Here is a 25,850-nt window from a genome sequence, read left to right on the forward strand (position 1 = left end):
TCCAAAGCATGGACCCTACACTTTTTAATTGCCCATCACCTATGTCATGTTCTTAGTTTTCAATTTACCTGACTTAGATTTCATTAATACCCCCTTGTGGACACCCTTAGTTTCATTGCCCTTCTTCCCTCCCTCCTTCCCCTGAACATGCAGACTCCTCTGCACCTACATCCAATCAGGTAAACATGGTTAGAAAAACTATAAAACCAGACTGACTAGTCCCACTAGGGATTCATGAGTCCCAGCTTGTCACGATCCAGAAATCCTGCCATGTTTCTCCATTTCAATCCATTCCTTCAGTCTTCCAGACTAGCATTTCTCAACTTCCCCTCTCTCCTCCAACCTCCCCCCATCAATTCACTCTCTGCTGACCAACTCTCTTTGATTTCTCTCAGAATATAGAATCACTCACAAAATAATTTCCTTTTCTTCCTTTCACTGAGTGTCCAAGGAATCTACAAGTCAATCCTCATATTTTGCACCCTGCCCAGCACATGAACTCACTCTACTCCTACCTGTGCACCTTCTCAAAGCCTGTGTTATCCCTTTTCTCTCCCCTCTGGACTATTCCCATCAGCAAGTAAACATACTTTAAGTGTATCTCCACTTTTCAAAAGATCTCCCTGGAATCCAAGTTATCCTTCATCTACTGTCCCCTCAACAGCAAAATTCCTGTAAGAGTTTTCTTCTACACTTCACTTTCTCTACTTTCTCACTTCCTGTTCCCTCCCTGACCCCTGGAATCAAGCTTTTACCTCTTCTACATTCAAGTTATCAATTTCTAGTCGTCTCCTTACTCTGCCTCTCACAGCATTTGACAGAATTTATAATTTTCTCCTTGAAATCCCTTGTATAGTTTCCAAGACATCACAATTTCTTGTTTCTTCTCCCATATCAGTGACTGCTTTTTTTTTTTTTCAATTTCAGTTCCTGTTTCTCCTGCTCCTGTCTCTGAATGTTGGAGATCTCAAGCATTCTCTCTTTGACATTTCTTTTTTTCTCTCTCTAGGCAATCTCACTGAGCTCCACAGCCTTAGAAAACCATCACTATGCTATCTCCTCCAGATTATATGTTGAGTTTCTGATCTTTTCCTTAAGCACCAGGCTCATCTCTAGCTGCTTCCATTAAATCTCCATGTGGATGTGCAACTGGGGCCATCTCAACAGAAGGCAACTATATAGCTTTAGGTCTATACAAATTCCCCTGTAAGATATGCACTCTGCAGCTATACCAGCCCATTTGGCAAGGAAAGATAATATCCATTGTTAATAATAATAATAATAATAATAATAATAATAATAGAAACAACTGATAAAGTCCATTATGAAGAAAAGATGAGGCATATTTATCTATGGAGATGTAAAAAAAGCTATATATATATATATATATATATATATATATATATATATATATATAAAGAGAGAGAGAGAGTGTGTGTGTGTGTGTGTGTGTAAATGCATAGAATATTGCATGCAAGATACAAGAGAAACTGAGAGAGTTCACTGGGATACTGGGGAGTAGCAAGGATCTTTACTGGGAGAGAGACACGATTTTCATTGTACATGCATTCGTAGTATTTGAATTTTTTACTCTCTATATTTTTTTCAAAAGAAAGGAATTTATAGAAATAAATATATGCTCCCAAATTTTGCTGTTTTATTTTCCCATAGGTAAATTTTAAAAATTATGTGTAGTCAAATTTAGCTGTGTAAAACAAGTGTTTCTCTTCCATATATCAGACTGTTTATTTTCACTGTCATGCTGTAGTAATCATTTATCATCGTTGTAAGCTTTTAAAATATTTAAAATATTTTGTCAAATAAAGTTAAAAAAACGAGAAAAATAATTGTGGCTCATGTTATAGATAAAATGTTCATTTCATTAATATGTAAGAACTCTTAAAAACCAATGAGAAAAAGACCAAACCAATAGAGAAATGATTAGACAGTTTCTAAAAAGAAAATTCAAATGGTTTATAAATATTTTTTAATGTCCAATAATACTCAAAATAAGAGAAGTGCAAAATGAAGGTATATTAATACTAAGATATTATTTCATGGATCAGATTTGCAAAGATAAGACAGTTTGATATTTGTGTTCAGTAGAGTATGGGTTGAAAGCCAGTATCATCCATTGCTTGGGTGGATGAAAATTGATGCATTTATGCAGAGCATCCATTATTGTTCAAAACTAAAAATGCCTAAGTGAATTGACAAAGCAATTTCACTTTGAGGCATTTAACCTATAGTACATGTAGAAAGTGATGTAGTAACCACAGAATTTATTTCCCATCAAGAAGGGAAAGGCTAACTAAATTATGGTACATCTATACAATGTAATACTAACAGTTATTGGAAAGTGTAAGGGTATTTATGAGGAATTATTTTCAAAATATATTCATTGAAAAATTATGGCACAGAATAGCATATGTGATATGTTATCATTTGCAAGGGAGAAGAAAGACTATATATTTTTGATTGAACATAATGGAATATGTTTGGGAGGAAACACAAAACAATTGGTTTGGACATTGTTTCTGGAGAGGAGAGTTGGACAGATAGAAAAATATTCCCCCTTTTTATAGGCCCTTTAATATCTTTTAAGTCTCGTATAACATATTTCTTATTCAAACAAAAATATTCTAAATAAAATTTTGGTAAAGAGATTTTATTTAAAATAATGGATGTGCTGCTCTTTCTACTTCCAGTAATTAACAAAAGCATCAAGGAGACTGAGAAATAGAAATGCAAGTTCTTGGGACATCTGGGTGGCTCAACAGTTGAGCATCTGCCTTTGGCTCGGGCATGATCTGGGGGTCCAGGGACAGAGTCACACACTGGGCTTTCTGCGGGGAGTCTGCTCCTCCCTCTGTCTATGTCTCTGCCTCTCTCATGAATAAATTTTAAAATTCTTAAAAAAAAAGAAGTGCAAATTCTTGGCAAAGGTTTTTTGGGTTTGATACCAAACGCAAAGTCAACTAAAGCAAAAGTAAACACATGGGATGACATCAAACAAAAAAAGCTTCTGTACAGCAAAGGAAACCATCAACACAAAAGAAAAGGCAACTTACTGAATGAGAGAAAATATTTGCAAACCATCCATCTTATAAAGAGTTAGGGGCAGCCCCAGTGGTGCAGCGATTTAGTGCTGCCTGCGGCCCGGGGCGTGATCCTGGAGACCTGGGATTGGGTCCCATGTCGGGCTCCCTGCATGGAGCCCGCTTCTCCCTCTGCCTGTGTCTCTGCCTCTCTCTCTCTTTCTCTCTCTCTCTCCCCCTCCCGTCTCTATGAATAAATAAATTAAAAAAAAGAGTTAGTATCCAAAATATATAAATAACTCCTATAAATCAGTAGCAAAAAACCCCCAAATAATCTGATTTTTAAATGCACAGAGGAATTGAATAGACATTTTTCCAAAGAAAACATACAAATGGCCAACAGTTACCTGAAAAGGTGCTCACATCACAAATCATCAGGGAAATGCAATTGAAAAGATAATGAGGGGATCCCTGGGTGGCTCAATGGTTTAGTGCCTGCCTTCGGCCCAGGGCCTGGTCCTGGAAACCCGGGATCGAGTCCCACATCAGGGTCCCTGCATGGAGCCTGCTTCTCCCTCTGCCTGTGTCTCTGCCTCTCTCTCTCTCATAAATAAATTTTAAAAAATCTTTAAAAAAAGACAATGAGGTATCACCTTACACCTGTTAGAATGGCTATTATAAAAAAGACAAGAGATAATCTGTTGGCAAGGATGTGGAGAAAAGGGAATCCCGTGCACTGCTAGTGGGGATTCAAATTGGTGCAGCCACTGTGGAAAGCAGTAGGAGATTCCTCAGAACATTAAAAATAGAACTATCATGTGATCTAGCAATTCTACACCTGGGTATATATCCAAAGGAAATGAAATCACTACCTCAAAGAGACATCTGCACTCTTCAAATTTATTGCAGCTCTTTTCATAATAGCCAAGATATGGAAATAATGTAAGAGTCCATCAATAGATGAATGGATAAAGGAGATGTGAGACATACTCACCCACCCATACCCACACCTATACCCACACCCTCCCCACCACACAGGAATATTATTCAGCCATGTAAAAGAAGGAAATCTTGGTGTTTGCCCTCAAACTTTAGGGCATTATGCCAAATGAAATAAATCATATGGTGCAAGATAAAAACTGATACTATATGGTATCACTTCTTTGTGGAATCTTAAAAAAGAAAAAAATAATGAACATGTGAAGTGTGACTGATGTGTTCATTACCTAAATTGGGAAATCCTTTCACAGTGTACACATGTATCAAATCATCACAACGTATACTTTAAATATCTTACGGTTTTGTCAATTATATCTTGAAAACTGAAAAAAAGTCTTTCCAAATAATAAAAAAAGAATGTGCTGCCCCTCTACTTCCAGAAACCACTAAAGGCATCAAAACTGAGAAATAGAAATGCAAACCCTATTTTTGATGAAACATTGTAAAACTCATAAGTTATGTGCCAAGGCTATCAAATACAACATGGGTCAGTCAAGGTGCAGGAGAATTCTCTGAAAGGACACTTGAACTGACAGATATGTAAACTGGCAAAGCATAGTTTTCTAAAGCAGTTGGCACACCTTGGGGGCAAAATCAATGATCTCTAGTTGAAACAAAAACAGGCGCTTCCATAGACCTATTTTGGCACTAAAAGGCACCGGTAGCAGTGTTGCATAAGAAATTTTGTAGGGATCCCTGGGTGGTGCAGCGGTTTGGCGCCTGCCTTTGGCCCAGGGCGCGATCCTGGAGACCCGGGATCGAGTCCCACGTCGGGCTCCCAGTGCATGGAGCCTGCTTCTCCCTCTGCCTGTGTCTCTGCCTCTCTCTCTCTATCTGTGTGACTGTCATAAATAAATAAAAATAAATAAATATTAAAAAAAAAGAAATTTTGTAGATGCCCCATTATGACAGGAAGCGCCTGTCTGTGAGGTAGGGCAGGGCAAGACTCAGCCTTATAAACAGCCTTATCATTGCTGATCTTGATTGTCTGGGGGTTTAAGAGAATTGTGTGCAGAAAGCTAATCCAGAAAGAACTTTCTTTTCTTCTCCTAAATTAAAGAGATGTCCTTCTTCCTAATGACAGTCTCCACTTGTGCATCCTCTCCTGCCACTTCAGGAATCTATTGAATGTTTTCTCTCTTACTTTATCTTCAGTCTTTCCCATTCTCACAGATCCTCCCCATTAACATGTAAATATGCTTTTTAAAAACTCCATACAAGAAAATGAATAAGCAATGCTACTTACACCCTGGTGACATTTGCCATCTCCTTCCCTTCACAGGCAAACTTCTGAAGAAGTGGTCTATATACAATATCTCCTCCTCCCACTGCAACTCCCATTCTTCAACCTCCTCTCCTACTCCACCAATCCTCTCTTCTTGGATCACCAAAGATATCCGTGTGACTAAAGCCCCTGGTCTCTTTTCGGACTTGATCTTATTTGATTTTTCTACAGCATAGCCTCATTTGACTTTATTCTTCCTGAAGGAATTCAGACTCCTGGGTCTGTGTTGTATTCTTCTGGGTCTTCTTCGGTTTCTGGGCATTCCTTCTCAGCTTCCTCTGTGGGCTCTATCTCTTCTGCTCAATCACTAAACATAGTTTCTTTAGAAGTCTGTCCCAGGTCTTCTCTTCTTATTCTTCCCCTCTATGTCATCTTATCCACTTGTACCTTCCCAAAATTATCATCTACATTCAAACAACTTTCAGATATGTATTTCTAGGTTACCCTCATCTTCTAAGTTCTAGACTCATTTATTCCAAATCTGATGTCCTACTGGAAATCCTTACCTGGATGTCCCAAAGGCACCTGAAATCCACTATGTCCCAGACTTAACTCATGATCTTTCCTCTCATCTTTCCCGAGTAAATCCCCCTAAAATATTCTTTTTATGAATTTTTGCACGGATCCCTTCAGTTGCTTATGCCAGAACCATGTGAATCACCAAGTCCTGAATCTTAGCTCTTAATCCTACCATTTCCCATCACTACCACTGCCACCACCCAGAGTCCAGGTACAGCTATCTCTCAGCTGGTTTCCTCCCAACCGGTTTCCTTGCCAACACTCTTCCCCTCTTAATTCCATTCTCTACACGTATTCAGAGTAACCTTTACAAAATGCAAATGTAGCTCCCCTGCCTCCAATCCTTTAATGGCACATCATTGCTTTTAGGATGAAGTCCAAAATCCTTAATTTGGTATAGGAAATTCTGTAGGTTTGGCCCTAGTCCATCTCCCCAGCCTTATTATGAGCCCCTGTCTTCCTTGCTATGTTCCCGCCACATCAGGCTTTTTAATTTCTTCAAGTATAATGCTCTACTCTGCTTCAGAGATTTTGCTGTCCTTTCTGCTTGGAATACTTCCCCAACTCCAGACTAAACTTACCATATTTCCTTTAGCATCCTGAACTTCTCCTTCAAGACACCCAGCACCCTGGTAATAACTTGTTCCACATCCCTGTCTCCCACTCAGCATGAGGGCAGAGACTGGGTTATGCTCACTGCTGTGCTCTGCTTCTGGTCTTCTGGTCTGGACAACTGTCAAGTCTTGTGTGCCAAGCGTAGTGAATTGCTGTGAGCTTAGTGAATTGCCAAGTTCTTATTGGCTGGGGCCAAACTTTCTTAGGCACAATCACTCCCAAAGAGGTGGCTTCTGTAAATCTCATCACAACTCGGACGGCGCCAATCATTCTTAATGTATTCTGTGAGTGTTGTAGGTATTACTGTCTGACCAGAGAAGATCACAGGTCATCTGTCCTATGTTCAAACAATTTTGACCTCTTTGCCTTAATCTAAAGTTGTCTTTACCCAGGTTCTCTTAAAAATGTCAGCGTGTGTCCTGGTTTTCCTACTCTGTTCTCACAGCATGTTCCTTAAGAGGAAGTCTGTCTTACTTCAGGATATCTGATCATTCTTTATTTTCTTCTTGTTTATCAGTTCAGGTCATTGAAATTAGCATCATCCCCAAAGGTCTCCTTTGTGTATCATTCTCATTCACCATTTATTCAACAATTGTTTGTTGAATCCCTACCATATGCCAAGTACTGCACTTCTAGGTACTGGAAATCTAACTGTGAGCAAAACAGACATATCTCTGCCCTCATTTACAACTGAATAAATAAGAATAGCCAACATCTGCTGAATATTTACTAAGTGCTAGTGGTGGATCTAAGCACTTTACTTATGCTAACTCAATCCTCAAAAAAAATTACAAGATAAGTACATTTTCACTATTTTACAGGTGAGACAATTGAAGCATAGAACAGTTAATGGAGCTCCAAAGTTGCACAGCTTATCCTAAGTGGCAAAGTCAGGATACAAACCCAGGCAGTCTTAGCTCCAGGGTCTGTATTTTTTTAAAGATTTATTTATTTACTCATGAGAGACACAGACTGAGAGAGAGAGAGGCAGAGACATAGGCAGAGAGAGAAGCAGGCTCCTCGCAGGGAGCTCAATGCGGGACTCGATCCCGGATCCCAGGATCACGACCTGAGCCAAAGGCAGGCACCCAACTGCTAAGCCACCCAGGCATCCCAGGGTCTGTATTCTTAACTGTTATCCTCTGTTGCTTCTCATCAGTTCTGAGACCTCTTCTGTTCTTACCTTAGTTGGGATGTGTTTAGAACACTCATTTTGTTAATTCTTGTCTCATTCCTGCAAAATTCATTGCATTTGCCATTCATCTGTCTGGAACTCTCCCCTCGGTTCTGAATCCCTAATTTCATTCAGATTCCTGGTATCTTTAGGGAGAATGGCCTTCTGCATCCACCTTATCTGAAATAGCCCCTCTGTAGTCCTCTACCCTCCTTCCCTATTTTATTTTTTCTCCTACTTCTTATCACTACATGAATATCTATTTGTGTTTATTAACTGTATACCCTGGCCCCTAGAATGTAGATTTCAAGTGTGCAGGCTTCTATCTTGTTCACCACTGAATTTCCTGCACCAGAATAAAGCCAGGCATATAGCAGGTGCTCAACAAATGCCTGTAGAAGAGTTAATAAATGAAGAAAAAAAAGAGGAGGAGGAAGCTTGATAGTTCTGGGGAATAAATGAAAAAGCAAGCTGTTTGTATTTAACATTAACTGTTTGATGGCTAAGAGCAAAAAGATAAAAGAATCCAAGCAACCCACCTGGTCAAGAGAAAAATTACAGACACAATAGCATGGTTATGTTCTACACAGCCATGAAAAATGTTAGACATACAGACACTACTACAATGAAAAGCTATTTTTAAATAATTATCAATGAGGAAAAATAATTAGAGAATGTGTGCACACTGTTGTTACTGAAATGTGCACACATTTTACAAAATACAAAATCACATATGCAACAAATATAACTTAATGGTCCCCCGCCCCCATAATTGAGTTCAATATATACTGCAGGTCCCCAACTTGGGGATCTTGTTTTAGTTAATTCAATGTCTGTTACTACTTCACTATCTGAAGTTGTGTCTGAGTTTTGGAGGGCTCAGGGTTCACCAACAGTGGAGTGTTGAGCTTGTCCTTGGTCATTGCCAAGTGTATTTTACTCAAATCATCGTAGTTCCCATGTGGTCTCTGGTGGGAGAGCCGCAGAGATGACTAGTCCCTCTTTGCCTCTCACTTTCCTCCTTCTCCAGCCCTCAATGGGGGCAAGGTCATTATCCAGCTACTCTCCTGCCATGCGGGCCACAGGGCACTCTGTGGGTCTGCTCCAGGCCTTCTCTACCCAGGTAGGCTATCTGCTTGCTTTACTGTACAATTTCTGTGCTATACTGGGTATGTGGGTCTTTTCCTAAGACTTGCCTTCTCTCATTTCACCTAGAAAGTAAGGCACGGATTGGTTCTACTTTCAAATCCCTCCAACATCTTTTTGTTGTTCTTTCTTTCTTTCTTTGTCTCATCATGCCCTCCCCCACAGTTAAGATTCAGCCCAAGACTGGGAGGGGAGCACACAGAGCTCTTTCTCAGAAACACACCAGCATCCAAGCTCCCTCTCCTTCTTTTACCCCAGTATGTGTTAAATTTGTCTAGGGGAGGCAAGTAACTGGAGAGGATAAAGGCCATATTTTCCATACCCTGAGGTAAAAATAAAGCCTGGATAGGAAGACAGGTCTTACACTCAGGGTAAGGAGGATGCAGTCGTGTTCTTTGGGAACTTGAGTGTCAGGTGGCCATGAACCAGTGCCATTCCTCCAGCTCCTGGTTTGGTGTAAGCAATTGGAACACATCCCTGAGGAGGCTAAGTGGATTCCCATCTGATTGATGGAATCCTGAATTAACAAGAATTTAGTTAAATTGACTGATTAATTTACTTAAATTATCTTCCAATGCTCAGCATAATGGGAGCTTGAGACAAAAACTAAGTTAAACCATAAAAGTTACAACCATGAAAAATGACAGGATAATTTTGCTGTATTTGAGAATTAAGGACTGTAAAATTTCTTGCATACCTGAGGTAGCTTGAAATTCTCTGGTGCCTGCCAGATCTCTTTCTCAAATTTAGTTTTGTGAATACATATGAAACGAGGGCATTAAAAACCTATGGGATTCTATTGTTTTTGAAAAAATTATCCATTTTCAAAAAAACACAGTGATAAAGGGTAACTGGAACCAAGGGCATAAAAAGGAGCAATATTTAGGATCCCAGGACACAGATGTATGGCATCTTTGACTCAGATTTGGGGCATCTCCTCTGCTGCTCAAATGCAGACTCATTGTAGCACAGTGGATGTTCCAATGAGTGGTACTTACCTTCGAGGACAGAAGTCATGATGCTGACCACGCTCATTGCCCTTTGGGCTCGGAAAGGTTCATTCAAGTATTCTGCTGATAAGAAAGTCTTCTTCTGTCCTGCGTCAAATGCCTGCTGGGACACAAACAGTCAGGATACTCCCCCAACCTAAAGTCATCATGGCAAAGGCAGGTCACTCAGCCTCTTATTGGCCAGTCTTGTGTGGTCTCAAGTTGCCTGGTGAAGCTACGATCCTCTGCAGTTTTGCTTTGGGAAACGGGGCTGTTTCTTGAGCTTGATGTAAAAGCTTAGGCATGAGGACCAGGACACAGAGTTAGGGGTGCAAGCACAGCCTAGGTTTGTAGCTAACACTATAACCTGGGCTCATCTGAGGTTTTGCAAACTCCTGCCTAAGGACAGGTCCCTGGGTACCAGGGTGGGGATGAGGCTGTCTCAAGGGTCTCTGAGGTTTCTACCCAAGGCAATTGAGAGCTGCAGTTGGCTAGGCAGTCATTTCAAGACTTTGTCTGCTCTGTGCATACGGGGTTCACTAAACTAAACTCTCCAGGACAGGATTTCTTGACCTCCTTTCTAATAATACTATTTCCCTCCCCAGCATACAACCCAGTTCTAAACTCCACACGGTCCTTTTCTTTCTGAGGGAATATTTGAGTGTCTTGATTCTCCAGTGTTAGTTGTCTGACACTATCCTTTGAGCCTTCCCTCTTTGGACCTTCACTGGAAGCTCCATCTGGGTTCTGTGCCACTAACTTTTGTCACACACTACCCTAGATGTGGGGAGTGTGGGGCCCAAAGCAGCTGATTCAGCGCTGCACAACCATTCAGAATTCAAATCCGACAAGCATTTATTAAGCACCTGCCATAGGTGAAGCTTATAGGTATACAGTAAGTGCCTTTAATACATATAAAAAACATTCAGAAAGTTTTCAATCACGAGGACTCAACAAGAGATGCTAGCAGCTATTGTTATTTGTCAGACGCATGTGTATCAATGCAGCTCATTTATGATTCCATTTAACCCTTCAGCTATTTAGAAACCTTTTTAATGGGAGACTTGGGGGCTTGAAGAATTTAAGGGACTTGTTACAGATAACTTGGTTGGTAGATGGCACACCTATGATTGAAACCTACATCCATGCAACACAGAAGGGCTTACAGAGTTAAGTAATTTAACTAAAATGAATCAAAGTCAGAATATCTAGGAAAGTAGTAATCTAAGAATAAATTCTTGAATGAGTGTTTTCTAGAGTGTTAAAGCACCTCTCTGTGTTGGTGAATTCTCCTTTGGCTCCTGGAGACCCACTCTCCACCTTCTCTACCCTGCTTTGTGCCCAGGGAGGGTGGTCTGTACAAGCAGCAACACCCTTATCCTCTCATTATGGTCAGGCTTGGCCAATGGGAGGCACAGACAGAAGATCTGAGTCTGGAAGGAAAGAGAAGGCTGTCACCTGGGTTCTTCCCTGTTGGGCTGTGGCTGGGTAGTGGTTGTGATCTTCTGCATGGTTCATAAGTTCTGTTGGGCCACCCAGCTCTTGCTGGGTTCTGGTTCTGGTCCTTTCTCTCACCTCTTCAGCCTAAGCATGTAACAGCTCCCCACTGTTGCCCATCTTTTTGTGCTTCACTGTTCCTTCTTAGTTCAGAGCCTAGTATACACTTCTGTAAATACTTCAATAAACTGTCCCCACTTCAATAAACTGCTGGGATCACATGGCATCCAGTCAGAGATGGAGCTATGGTAATCCTGTAGAACTTAGCCAAGTCAGTAGAGCAATATCATGGTCAGTTTACAAGTCTGTTTGCAAACTGCTCTGTGTCCCTGACTAGCCGGAGAGGGCAAATGAAAAACACTAGAAACATCATTACTGAAACTAAAGGGAGAGCTCAAATTAAATCACAGCTCTCAATGCAATAAGGAGTCCCTAGTTTGCCATTGTACTCTGCCATTATTCTATTAAGAGTGCTTGCCAGTTAGTTGCTCTTGCTTAATTTGTACATTTTGGCAAGTTATTGCTTCTCTGAGTAAAGCAAGGAATACTTTGCTTCTGCTAATATCTGTTTGGGGCACCAACCAGGATTTCTCTGGATCCTGTGTGCTAAGCCCAGTATAGTTTACACAGAGCTACAGGCAGAAAGAGCAGAACCCTCTATTTTTCTCATATTCATCCAGGAAACAAGCAGGCCTGTCTCTAAAGCAGTGATAGTGAGTGGGGACAGAGGAACACTGAAAAAAATGGGATCAATTGGAAAACAATTTGTATTTATGTACTACAGATTAAACCAGAAAACCTCTTTGAGTTCAGGTTTAACCTGTCTGTAAAATGGGGGTAGTTGGGAAATGTTAGACAGAGTGTTGCCTAAAGGACCCTTCCATGAGTGACACTCAGGTTTTCTTGGCCTCTTCCTAAGGGCAGCCCAAAAGAGTCTGGAGCACTGACAAACTTACCGAGACTTCGATGCCTCCAGGGGCAAGCTCACCAGTGGGCAATGTGGAGTGTCCATCTTCTCCATGTCCTGAGCCAGGGTTAGAGGGTTGAGGCAGTGGACTCCTTAGGAGGGGGCCTTGCTGGCTGGTACCTCCACCCAGCAGCAGGGAGCCCCGATGGCTCTCACGGTCTCCAGGAAAGACTCCGTCATCTGTGACCCCGTCAGGGAATGAGGTATCCAGGCAAGGGGTACGGAAATGGAACACACTGCCATGACTAGCCCTGCGTCTTCCAGAAGTGAGGCCTAGGAAAGACTGGGCATTGTCCCAAAGGAGTAAGAGATAAAGGCAGGCTGGAAGCTCATCCTGCAGGCAAATTTGGAGCTCAATACTTCCTCCACTCAATCCCATCTCCCAGCCCTTATTATGAACTTCCAAAAGAAAATTAAAGACACAGATCTAAGGGGTATTCTAGATAAATATGGGAAAAGAACCAGGGAGGTGCATATTTTTGACATATCCTGGGAGAAGACCAGGAGAGATGAGAGATCACAGGGTGCTTAATATCAGCAAACAGGTCATGATGGCCAAGGATGTCAGAACTCAACCTTGTCACCTAGAGAGATAGGCTCTTTACAGCCTTTGCCCATAGGGTTGGACAAACTTGTCTTAAATTCCCAGCTATACATGTAAGGCTGAGACCTAAGGAGACTATTAAGCACACCAATACTGGAACAAGCCTGGTAAATGGTTGTTGAATGAACAAGTGCACTTTATTGTCTGAAAATTAGGTTCTGCAATTCATTAGATATAGCCTATATAAATGTGAGAGTTTGTGTTGCAAAGGAGGAGACAAGAGCTTTGTAATGTAATGAGCTTCCAGGATCCCTTGAGGGAAACTTTGAATAGTCAACAATGAGGAGATTGAAGGGAGAGTTACAGCTTAATTTCCTGGAAGAATAATGCCATTCCTCCAAATCAATAAACATTTCCCATCAAAATCTCCCGCTGAGAGAAATGTGAGGCTTACAGTTGCCAGAGGAAAGGAGCTAATTCACACACCCAGAGTCCCTGGAGCCTGGGTTGGCTAGTACCCATGACCATGGTAGGAGCTTGACCATAACAAGTTACCAGTTCTGTCCTAGGCCATGTGAAGTATTTCTGAAGATCTGCACTCTTTCCAGCAAACTCTGATCATACTGCTGAATATTTCCCCCTCCCTTAATTTCTTTTATTTACTAAACTACTGGATTTGGGATGTCTTGTATATTAGAGTCCTCCTTACTTATCCCCCTATCCACAGAACTGAAGTGTTTTTTCTGGTTTATTTGGGACCCAATCCTGTTTAGCAACTATTGTTGCAGTCTCAGTATTATAAACAGAGCACTCTTTACCTAGAATATATGTCCAAGGGTTATGGAACTCATAAAAAATCCACAAACCCATCCCACATTTGAAGAAGCAGATCTCGCAAATCTTTATTAAAAATGATATATCTGAGTTATTTGCAGTTGGACACTAAGCAAACCAATGAAAAAACTGGAAGATTTTGGTCCCATATTTGACAGGTAGTGTTTCCCTGGCCACCAGTTAATATTTCAGAATTAACCTACTTGACAAATGGTGGGCAATGACCTCTGAATCTAAGCATTAGACTTGCCTTAAAATTCCTCATCCAAGCAGAACAAACCTGTGGTTTCCCTGAAACCCTTGCTGTGTCTCTCCTAGGTGCTACCGCCAACCTCTCACTTATTGCTGTTGGTTGGAAAATGGCTTTATATAAAAACTGCTTATGGTCTATTTACTACATGAACTCACCTAGGAAAAGAGGAAGGGGATACCTCCTTGAATGAATTCCAGTCCATTAGTGAGCATTAAAGAAGTATCCAAATGGTGCTTCCCTTCCTTTGCAGATATTCTTTTAGGCCTGAAAAATACTCCTCCTCCCCTCCCCTGCAGTCCTCAATTACTGGAGGAACCCCTTCTCACTATTTGCTACTCATTTCAATTATTTCCTTCTCCATGAAGCCTTTCCTAATACACTTCCACCCCCATAAGAGAGGATATTGCCCCTTCTATCCCCCAAACACCATGTATATTCCTTTAATATAATACATAAAACGTAGCTGTTTTTATATCTGCCTTCTCCACTAAAGGAAGTCCTTGGGAAATGGCCTGTGTTTTAGTTGTATCTTTTTAGACCATGCACCTAATATTGTTGAATTAACAAGACACTGCTCCTCTTTTGTCCATTTGATGGTAAATCTAGTTGGAGAGATGAATGAGGACTGACTGAATGAGGAGAACTAAAAGCCAATTCACAGTATCATTGACATTTCCATGGAAGCTGTGATTCATCCCGTTCTGTGATTGTCAGAGCCCTAGTCAAATCCCCTCTGAAATGTCTTCTGATCTGTACCCTGTGCATGTCAGGTGCTGCTCAAAAGAAGCAGAGCAAGGAAGGGAAAGGCAAAGAATCTGACAAATGCTGAAGTGTGTATGTCACTGAGACCAGTGTGCATGTGGGCATGTCTGTGTACATATAGGCACACAGAGTCTGGGGATTGTAGACTGTGTTATAAAAAGTAGAACATCCTTCAGATGAGCACAGGAGAAGAGATTGAGAGGGAAGCGAGGGTTAGGAGGCCTGAAAACTAGCTATGTAGATCCCCTTTTCCATACTATTAGTGTGGGAACTATTCTTCCATGAAGGGGTTATCATCTCTAAGTAAGGTCTCTGGAAAGGGCATGTTTGGGGTACACAGGACTTTCAAGGGAGAGAGATGTGGTTGGAGGAAACATGTTGAGTATAGGGAGTGGGACAAAGAAGACTTGAGTAGTGAGCAGAATTGTTACAGGGTTGAAAGTGAGGTACTGAAGTTATTCCTAGGTTGGACTGCATCACAGAGATGGGTCCGGAATCTTCTGTGCCAACAACAAGTGAGTTTGGGTTTTGGGCGCTGAGGCGTGAGATCAGACAGAAGCTTGTAAATGATTTCAGCACCTCGGACAGAATTGCATGTCAGACTGTTAGGAGAAGGCTAACTCTTGATGTCCACAGGTCCATGGACAACTCAAGGTCAGTGTGTCGATACGGGCTCACTACTTTCCCTACAAACCTGGATTCTTCCTCCAGTGCTCCTGCCCTAGAATCACCACCCATCTAATTATCCAACTCTGAAAACTAGGAGTCATTTTGGACTCCTCTCTCCTTTTTCCACATTCCACAGTCCCAGTCTTACTGTCTCCTACCCCCAATAAAAGTCATAATCCACCCTCCTTTCCACGTCCATAACACCCCTGTTAGGCCACCATTTGGTGGTTGGAGGGAGTGTGTTGTGTGGATTGCTATAACATCCTCCTAACCTTTGTGCCTCCAGCTGTCTCCCTGCTACAAATGTCTTCCCACTCCAACCTATTGTCCATAGCAGCTGCAAAGGTGGGTAATCTTTAGAGCACAAACTTGAACCCTTTACCATTCTGCGTTGGTTGTAAGGATCAGATTGAGGTGATTTGTTGTCATCTGTGGAGCCCTCTGACACCCTTGGTTTCATTCTGTGCATTCTCTCACTGGCATTTTTGGAGGGTAAAGGTGAGCCATTGTAGGAATGGAGAGAGGCTGTGTCAATCCCCAGCGCTGCCAGCACCTGAAGAAAGAGAACAGCAACTGCAGCCAACAGGATGTGATTAAACTTAGCATGAATGTGTCTCTCAGACATAGGGTGTCACAGAGGTGAGGGCATCTAAAACAGAGAAGGTCAGGATTAGAACCTGGGTGGTGGTGGGATTGAGGCATGGCAGGAAGAGCTCCCTCTGAATCAATCTCTTTCATTCACACCCTGTAGTATGCCCTGCTGAAGCCCTGCCTAAATCCATTTTACCAGGTCAGTGCACTTATCTTCCAGCTGCTTGGGTGTTAGCTGCTAATGGATCACAGCTACGGTATTCTGTAGAATATTTCCTTTGACTGTACACTTGGCTGGGGTGGGTATGGGGGTACCAAAGGCCAACCCTCTTGCCTCAAGATACAGCTAACTTTGTGGTACAAGTCATATTCCAGAGCTCTGATGGGATCAAGCTGAAGGTCATCTCTAACTGAGGCCACTTTCTTATTTAATTCTTCTCCAGCCCCATCCTACTTCTTTCCCTCTCCCTTTTCTGAGAGCATCTCTCAATAGATCATTTGCACAAGATCATTATTCAGGTTCTGTTTTGAGAAAACCTGACCTAAGATGGTCCTTAAGGTATGATGAATCTTTTTATAGTTCCCTAGAATGACAGCCTTAATCTCAGTGCCTTGTCCAGACCTCTGCCCAAGAATGTGCAGCCTGCAATAGACTTCACAAAGCATCCACCTCTCACAGACCTCTTGCTCCTTCCGGAGCATCTCCAGGGTCTCTTGAAATATCTTCTCCTTGGCTTCGATTTCATCAATGGTTGCCTGGTTCTGCTCCTCATATGCCATGGTGACCACAGCCAAGATCAAATTGACCAGGTAGAAGGATCCCAAGAAGATGACAAGCACGAAAAAGACCATATACATTTTCCCAGATGCCCTCAGGGTCTACAGATTCAAGAGAAAGGAGATCTGTATCCAGAGTCAATGGGCCCCCGATGTTGCCAATCTCCTCCAGGAAAAATGTAAGCATGCATCTGACTCCCCAGCCTCCAACCAAGTCTGTAGGGGGACATGCAGACCAATACCTGCTGGTAGAGGCGTTCCCAGGAATCCTGTGTCATGAGGCGGAACAGTGACAGGAAAGCCCAAGCAAAGGAATCAAAGCTGGTGTAGTTAAAATCTGGGTTGTCAGATGTTTTAAGACAGAGATAACCTTTAGGACAGTGGCTGTAGCAAGAATAGAGAAGGTCATCAATTGCACAGTCCCCCTACTTACTGGGGCCAAGGCAGCACAGGGCTATAGGAAGATGATAAGGTTTGAAGTCAAAGATTGGAGTTCAAGGCCTGGCCCCCTTCTTGTTAGCTGGATGACCTTGATTTCTTTAAGGTTCATTTTTTCTTGTCCATTTTTTTAAAGATTTTATTTACTTATTTGAGAGAGAAAGAGAGCATGAGGGGGGTAGGGTCAGAGGGAGAAGCAGACTCTCTGCTGAGCAGGGAGCCTGACTAGGGTCTCCATTCTGGGTCTCCAGGATCATGACCTAAGTCAAAGGCAGACGTTTAACTGACTGAACCACTGAGGCATTCCTCTCTTGCCCACTTAAATGGGGATGAAAATACTTTATTTTTTTTATCTAATAAATTTATTTTTATTGGTGTTCAATTTGCCAACATACAGAATAACACCCAGTGCTCATCCCGTCAAGTGCCCCCCTCAGTGCCCACCACCCAGTCACCCCTACCCCCCGCCCTCCTCCCCTTCCACCACCCCTAGTTTGTTTCCCAGAGTTAGGAGTCTTCCATGTTCTGTCTCCCTTTCTGATATTTCCTACCCATTTCTTTTCCCTTCCCCTCTATTCCCTTTCATTATTATGAAAATACTTTCATTTCGGAGTTTCATGCAGAGGAGAGTGGCCTGAGAAGACTAACTCACTGTCCAGACAAGATCCCATAAGGTGGCAGATTCTTTTCAAGTTCACAACAGGGGAGGGAGAGTCAGTATCAATAATGCAGACCTAAAACCTGAGCTGTTTGGCATCATCTCCCAAGATGTCCATCAAAGGAGGACTCACTTTAGTCAAGTTCACTCACCAATTATATCTAACAGTGAAAACAACACTTTCCACTTACTGAGCACTTACTGTGTGCCTCTCTGTCTCTCCTAAGTGCTTTACAAATGCTATAAATTAAACATCTTAACCATCCTTTCTTACAGGTGTGGAAGCTGAGGTTCAGAGAAAAGAAGTCAGTTGCCAATGTATTTATTCAAAAGGAGAAATATAACTGTCAAGTAGCCTATGAAGACTGACTTATGGAAGAAGGCCAAAATGAAGATGACCACATGTGAATATTGGGATGGGCAGTGCTGGACTGACTCTTCACTCTCTCATGATAAAGGAGTAAGTTGATGTCAAGAAGTATCTTTAAGCTCAAGGAATGTGAGGTACTCTCACCTACCCCAGGGGGATGGCTTTGCTGAGAAAACAGTAATGCTTTGTTTGTAGTTTGGGATTCTACTACTCCAGCATGCCTCCACTAACACAAATCCCTGGGATTATCCTTATTCCAGACATCCATGCAAACACACAATCCTGGGACCCATACAATTGATTAGGGTCCCAGCAACTTAACAATAATTAATCCCAATTCTATCGTCCATCTTGGTTGGAGATTTGTGAGTTCCTAGACTCTCTAGACCCACACTGAAAGACAGAGAGTCTTTTGGTTTGCTCTCCGAAGGAGAGAGTCAATCCATTACTTTAGGTTTGCTAGTTAACTCTGAGGGTAGCCTTATTTCTATGTCTCCCATTAAACCCCACTATAGCTGCTACACTCAACAATGAACTGCTCTGAGAATTAAATGAGACCACAGTATAAAGCTTCTCTCATAGTGCCTTCAGTATAGGAAATATTATATGCAAATTGCAAGCTAAAATTCCTGCTGTTTTTAACCTGAAGTGACCAAAAGAATGGGCTGGAAGAATACATGTGAAAGAATGCTGGAAATCATTAAGTGTTTCCTAGTACTTGTTCTCTACCATGGGATTTTCCTCCCATAGTGTCACAGATCAGTGTGGGCCTTAGCTCAGGGCTCTGGCTTCTCTGTGGCCTAGCACAGAACCCAGGTTCCATCTTCACAGTATGCCCTTTGGGGCTCACTCTACCTGCCATCCTGAGCTGACCTCTTTTGCCAACAGAGCCCTATCCTCTCCTTTATCTCCTGGCCAGGACTTGACCAGCAGGATGTCTAGCCTCTTTTGGAGCTGGGCTGTGGGGCCATGGGTGGACCCCACAACTTCACCACAGACAGTGCTTAGGCTACTCTGGAGCCATTGCCATGAGAAATGCCATTATCCAGACAGGAAAAACAAAACAAAACAAAACAACCATTGAGGGAGCCTTTGAATTAGATTTAAGTCAAAAGCAAACTGACATCAGAACAGTTCTATCTCTGAAACAAAGAACCAAATGCTAAGTGCATTTGTGAAGAAAGAAGCCAAGGAGCCTATGTTGATCAAATTTTCAGCTCTGAGATTGTTTTTCTAGTGAGTTGATTAAGTCAAAGCTCTATGCAGGTCCCTCCCAGCTCCACTTGGACAGTCTGGGCTTGTTAGCCATTCAGGAATTGGGGTCATATGGGCTCAAGGCCCCAGAGCCCCACCATAAAGATGCGAAAGATGAGGCATGATGATCTATTGCCTGCACTCTTTTTGCTCATGCTTGCTCCAGTGATCAAAGCAGCAGGCAGGCTTGAGGGGATCCCTAACCCTCTGCTTTGTCTCACATTCTTCTGCCACCTGGAATGACCTCCATCCAAACCATCTCTTGTTCAACCAAGCTGGAGACATCCAGCTGTCCTTTAGTGCTCACCTCAACTACCACCTCCAGGAAACCTTCCCTGATCTCCTGCCTTGCCTCCCACCATCACCTCACTGTGTCTCTTCAGCACATGGAGCCTCTAGCATAACACTGCTTCTTCACAGGATAGCATCTTTATGTATATGCATCAGAGCTCACAAACTGGCAGCTTGCAGGCTGAATTTGGCTTGCAGAAATATTTTGTTTGGCCCACAATATGTAGACATTTTTTTGAATTGGTAGCCAATGTTTGTAGTTGGGAGATTTCACATAAAAATCTGAATTCTTTGTCTTTCTTTTAAAAGTTAAGAGAGTTGGAAACAGTGGACCCACATTTCCACCTGGCAACTGAAAGCTAGACTGAGTAGTGGCTAGCCCTTTTAAATGGGGCACAAAGTATATCATTGACTGATTCCCACCCAGTCTAATCCTCTCACTTGTTATGTATCTGGCCTCTGTAAGATTTTGAAATGGTAAAGTCTGATGCACATGTTTCTTCCTCTGTCATATGTGGATAACAAAACCCACGTTGTGGAGTTGTGATGATTAAATGTAGAGCATTTGACACAAAATATACTTAATATATATTAGTTCCTTCCTGGAGCAGATTGCTTGCCCAAATGGCCACAACTATTCTCCTACCTGTATCCATACCCCTTTGCCATAAGATTGCTGCAACTCCTCCAGTCAAGAGGTAAACTTTATCTCCCCATACCTTGGATTTGCATTGGTCTGTGACTTGCTTTGGTCAAGAGAATGCAGTAGAAGTGACATTGTGCCAGTTCTAAATCTAGGTCTCAAGAGACCTTGCACACTTCTACTCTTTCTCTTGGAGCCCTGCCTCTGCCCTTGAGAACAAGACCAGGCTAACCTACTGGGAGATGAGACCACATGGAACAGAAAAGCTGCCCCAGCTGAGACTGTCCTAGATCAGCTGGCCCCCTGTTAATCTGTCCATTGTTTGCAGCAGTATGATTAAACTCAGACAATGCCAGAGCACCAGGTTGATCTCAGTTCAACATACTAATATGCAGAATCTGAGCTAAATGAATGACTAGTGTTTTAAGTCACAAAATCTTGGGGCTGTTTGTTACATAGCAAAAGCTAACTCCTATACTCCCTCCCCCATGAGCCTGGGATGGCAAAAGCCATGACTTATTGATTTCTACATCTTCCTTGGGACCTGCAAACCAGTCTCTATCCAGAAAGTGATAATGAAAAAATAAAAGACTGCTGGGCACTGGTACTTTGTTATGGGTTGAGCACTCACCCTGCATCAGATCCATTGCCACACAGTAAGGGATCTGAAGTGCCAGGCTTGTTATAGTAGAAATCTGAAGACGAAAAGAAGAAATGAAAGCCATGAATGTAGTTCTGAACCCTCTAGCTAAAGCCTTGTGTGATGAAGGCAACACCTTCTAAGTCTTCTGTCTGAGCAGTGTGTGTTTCCTTGGCCATGTGCTTTTAGTAGGCATGCTGGAACATTTGGAAGGGAAAAGTCATATCTGGGAAGAGAAGAGCTGAACAGTGACTTTAGCTGAGCCTGTCATAGCAGAATGACTTGCCCTTAGGTTAATAGCTCATTTCCTTGTGAGAGGGACATTGGACAACAGAAAATGGGGCCCCAAAAGTAAAACACAGCTCAGGAAAAGCATTTCAGTAGGGAAGAAGAATCAAAATATATTTCTATATAGAAAAAAATATATATGCAGGGATGTCACACCCCTTGCCAACCAGACCTTCATCCCTATGGCAGAAATTCCACTCTTGTTTTCCGTAAGAGGAGTGATTGCCCGTTTCATTGAGAGCTGCACAATTCTTGACACATTTGTTCTTGAGGTTGCCCTTGAAGAGCTGTAGACCCACCAGGGCAAAGACACTCAAGCAGAAGACAGTGAGGATGGTCACATCTGCCAGTTTCCTCACTGAGTGGATCAGAGCTCCCACAATGACTTTCAGCCCTGCGGGAAGATGACAGCAACACTACCATGTGGATGAGGCAGCACACACAGAGCACACACATATGCTCAGCATGCCTGCATATTAACCATCCTATCCTTTCACTATATATAGGTGTGAGGTACTTTACAAACTTTAGGGCAGTTCTAAGCACAGTTTGTCACTTGAACCTTGTGATAACCCTGAGATAGAGGCAGAGATTATTGTTCCATTGTAAGGACGAGACAACTGAGACCCAGGTGATATATTCTTTATCACTGTAAAGCTATTAAACGTCTGGCAGTGGTGATTCAATTTAAAAAATAATTGTTGAGTACCTGCTATATTTCAGGCACTGTGCTAGGTATAAGGCTACTAATGACTGTAGTCATTTAACATCTGTTTTTCTATACTCATTTCTGTTCTGGGAAGCAGCTTGAGAATGGAGACACATGAACCTCACTGTGTGTGTTGAGAGAGAGGGAGAGAGAGAAAGAGAGAGGAAGATGCAAAAGAGATAGAATGAGACAGAGAAAGACAGAAACACAAAGACAAAGAGAGACAAATTCAGCAATAGAGTGAGAGCATCAGAGACACTGGGACAAGCACAGCTGGCAGTAAAGTTTGGGTCTCTGCTTGTTTAAGGAGGGATGACTTGTGACTGTGGAGAATGAAATCAGCTTCTTTGAGAGAGTAGCTTCACAGGTAGCAGAAAGAGCTCTGAACAGGGAAGCAGTCTGGGGCTGATCCTTGTCTTGTCATTTGGTTAATAACCCATTGAGCACGAGCTGCATTGGTCCCTAGGTTGATGGCTGAACAAGGGAGCTAAGACACCAGCATAATGGGGTTGTCTGACAACTGAGGGGAAAAACCATTACATTCTTGAGCAGGTAGGCATGCTTGGGGCAACTCCTAACTGAGGCGTAGTGTAAGGATGGGATGGAGTGTGGGGAAGACCATGAGTCTCTTTGAGAAGGTCAAAACTTAGCAGAGCCCCAAGGAATGAATATCAATTGAATAAAGAGAGGAAGGACTCTCTTGGTAGAAAAACAGCATGGCCAAAGCCTAGGAGATAAGCAAATGTAGGGACTATTTGTGGAATCACAGATAGATTCTGGAACATGATGCAAGACAGATAGAGAAGAGAGATAAGATAGGAGAGGAAGTCTGGACTGCACAGGTCTTATGAACAAGACTCAGATTCTTCCTGGCTAAAACTAGGTGAGAGAGATACCAAGTGGCAGCACTGACTATCTCTCACTATGGCTCTCTTCATGAGGAAGCCCGTCCAGTGGAATTTGGCAAAGACTTCCCAATCCTTCCCTGCAGAGCCAGACATAGAATGGCAGAAAGGACTTCCCTCATGGCTTGAGTGTTTCTGTTTTCCAGATGAGAGCATGGATTCTCAGGGGTGAGGGAAGGGAGATAATCCACCAGGCTATAAATTAGAAGCTGTTTCAATATTTTGCCTGGTCTCTGTCTTCACCAACCCCTCCATCAACCCAGTGAGGATAAGATGTATCCCTGAGATACTGGTGACAATAGAGGTCTTGAAGACCCAATAAGATAAGCTCTGGTGGACTATGTTCGTTTCTGAATTCTCCATAATAAAGAATTGCCCAATTCTTTTCTTCTCTGTGTATCCAAAGACAAGATTGAGGCTCAAGCTTTCAGATATATGGAAATGGCAAAGACACTCACTGGAGCCTAGGACTGCCTACTCCATTCCTCCCTATTTCCACGTTTATACCTTTAGTTTAGGGTATAAATGAGAACCTCCAACTAGTGGCTTGCCTGAACCCCACAATGAGAACATAAAATGAGGTCATGACCTTCTTGTCACTTATTGATGGTGAGGTCATGAGGTACTCTGCACAGAGCATTGGCCTAGGAATTGGGACACTAAGTCTTTAGGTCACACTTTGCCTCTTATTAGCGATGAGGACTTGAGACTGTGTTTTCTACTTTCCGGGCCTCAGTTTGTCTTTTAAATGAGGACAACTGTCCATGCCCTGGAGCTTTATAGGCCTCTTGCAAAAATCAAAGTAGGACATTAGACTGTGTAAACCAGCATATGCTCTATGAATATATGTAATAGTTAAAGTAGCTCACCTGGGATCACAGAAACTGTTTTTAAAGCTCTAAGAACTCTGAATGTCCGCAAGCCTGAGATCCCTCGGAGAGCTGTTGCTTCACCAATGTATCTGTATCAGAACCAGAAATTGGTCAGTATGCAGCACAAATAAGGACAATTTTGGGTAACAAGAGACTAAGGAGGACCCAGAACAGACACAAAAATCTAATGGCACTTCCCCTATAACTGACACACTGATTTAATTATTGCAATAGCTTTTAAAATAGCCCCTTTGAGGAGATGCATTATGATCATGAGGGCTCTGTGTACTGCATGTATGGATGGGTATTCAAGCATGTGAGCTTGGCCAATCAGTCTCCTTAGACACTGGTTCCTCAGGCAAAGAGCTTCAGGTCAGGTAGGTGTAAGGCTGAGCCTTGTCCACTCACTTTGACAGGACATTTATTAACTCAGAGTTGAGATCTCTAACTTCTACCTGAAGGTATGGGACTAATCCTAAAAAGTGACTCTCAAAATAACATTTAGAAGCAAGGAAACTCCAGGTCAGTTTCATGTAAGGAAGCTGGATAGAGATGAGGAAATATCCCCAGAGTGTGAGCCACCCAGAAGCCCACAGACATATACATCAGCATGGAGAAATACTCACGCCAGGGTAATGACACTAAAATCCAGCCAGTTCCAAGGATCTCGCAGGTAAGCAAACTCATTTAGACAAAATCCTCTTGCCAGTATCTTTATCAAGGCTTCAAAGGTGTAAATGACAGTGAAGACATACCTGGGAGGAAGGTAGAAAGGAGTATTAACTGTGCTATTGAGAGAGCTCAGAGGGGAACTCCTGGGATGGCTCTAAAGGAAAATGTGCAAAGATCATCAGCAAGGTGCAGAAAGGGAAGAAATTAAGGTAAGGAGGCAAGATGTAGACTGGAGAACTCAGAGGAGTCACACAGAGGATGGGATGGGGATGGATGTGTGCAGTTGAGAAGGTGGACAGGATCTCCAGCTCAGAAGGTGGGCAGAGGGCAATGGCAGGGGCAGAACCACCAGAAGGTTCAGAACAAGGTTGCCCTGTTCTGAGGTGCCCAGAGGGAATCTGAAGGCTCTTCTTCCAACTTGTTGTTGGCTAACATGTGGAAGACGGATGAAGCACTGCTCTGTCTCATGTGTCCAAACTTCTTCACCTCCAACTGTCTTTTCTTCCACCATGCTTGGTCTGCAGGTGTTTCTGGACTCAGAAATCCCAGACTAAGATCCATATAAGGCAGGAAATAGCTAGGTGTCATGGAAAAAAAAACCATCTAAATCCATAAATATGTTCTCTTGGAGGATGGGTCTTGTCAGAGGAAGTCATCTCAAATAGTCCTTTTAGTCTGCTGGGCACATTGTGGGTTTGGAGGTGAAGAGATGGATCGAGAGCTGAGGTTGGGAGTAAGGCAGTGTTTCTCAAGTGTTCAGAATCCTTCAGTCACCTATGGCAGGAGTTTTCAAACTCTAGCAAGCATCTGAGCCACCTGGAGGGCTTGTTCAAACATAGATTTCTAGGTTCTACCCCTAGGGTTTCTTATTTAGTAAGTCAAGCATAGGACCTAAGAATGTGCATTTTTGATACATTCCTAGCTGATGCTAATGCTGCTAGCCAGAGGGAACTACTCTTCCAGAACCAAAGGGATTCAGCTGCACACATAATTTTGGGTACAGTTAATTTTTTAAATTATAAAATCATAAACATAAACACTGGTATTAAAAATGGAAAGACTTGATTACATATGGCAGATTGAACATATGTATTTACCTCTACCCTTTCTGAAATACTTCTTAAATGTTAGTAGGAGGATTTTTTTTTTAAAGCGTAAACCCACTAGGACAAAGATAATGGAGAACACAACAACAGCATTTTGGAAACTAAGGAACAGATGGATGAGTAGTAACTGACAGAGCAGATTCAAGAAAGCTAAAACCTGAGCTGGGAAGTGGGGAGTTCCCAGAAGCAAGCCAATCCACATTGCAGTACTGCTTAGGACTTAGAGATGCTAAATACCTCTGAAAGTGGGGTTTGGGGAGAGGTTGTCAGGTAGAGCTGGATACTGCTTAAAAGTCTTTACAAGAATTAGCTATTCAGTGAGGAATCCATTCAGTGAAGAACTGC

General features: G+C 42.4%; 1 protein-coding gene across 3 annotated transcripts in view; it reads right to left on the reverse strand.

Moving 5' to 3' along the window:
* Window positions 1–25,850, reverse strand: part of SCN10A (sodium voltage-gated channel alpha subunit 10) — an 88,165-nt gene that overhangs the window by 43,250 nt on the left and 19,065 nt on the right. For 2 of the 3 annotated variants that reach the window (XM_055321281.1, XM_055321280.1), the window contains exons 4-12: window positions 24,354–24,482; window positions 23,725–23,816; window positions 21,444–21,635; window positions 20,945–21,011; window positions 16,902–17,043; window positions 16,564–16,761; window positions 15,674–15,844; window positions 12,219–12,512; window positions 9,775–9,886 (exon numbers count right to left, since the gene is read on the reverse strand). In XM_055321281.1, the coding sequence (XP_055177256.1) occupies window positions 9,775–9,886; window positions 12,219–12,512; window positions 15,674–15,844; window positions 16,564–16,761; window positions 16,902–17,043; window positions 20,945–21,011; window positions 21,444–21,635; window positions 23,725–23,816; window positions 24,354–24,482 (1,397 nt within the window). The remainder of the gene's footprint in view (window positions 1–9,774; window positions 9,887–12,218; window positions 12,513–15,673; window positions 15,845–16,563; window positions 16,762–16,901; window positions 17,044–20,944; window positions 21,012–21,443; window positions 21,636–23,724; window positions 23,817–24,353; window positions 24,483–25,850) is intronic. The other variant, XM_055321282.1, reaches the window with a different exon arrangement.

Source organism: Nyctereutes procyonoides, unplaced genomic scaffold (genome assembly GCF_905146905.1).
Source record: "Nyctereutes procyonoides isolate TBG_1078 unplaced genomic scaffold, NYPRO_anot_genome, whole genome shotgun sequence".
Lineage (NCBI taxonomy): Eukaryota > Metazoa > Chordata > Mammalia > Carnivora > Canidae > Nyctereutes > Nyctereutes procyonoides.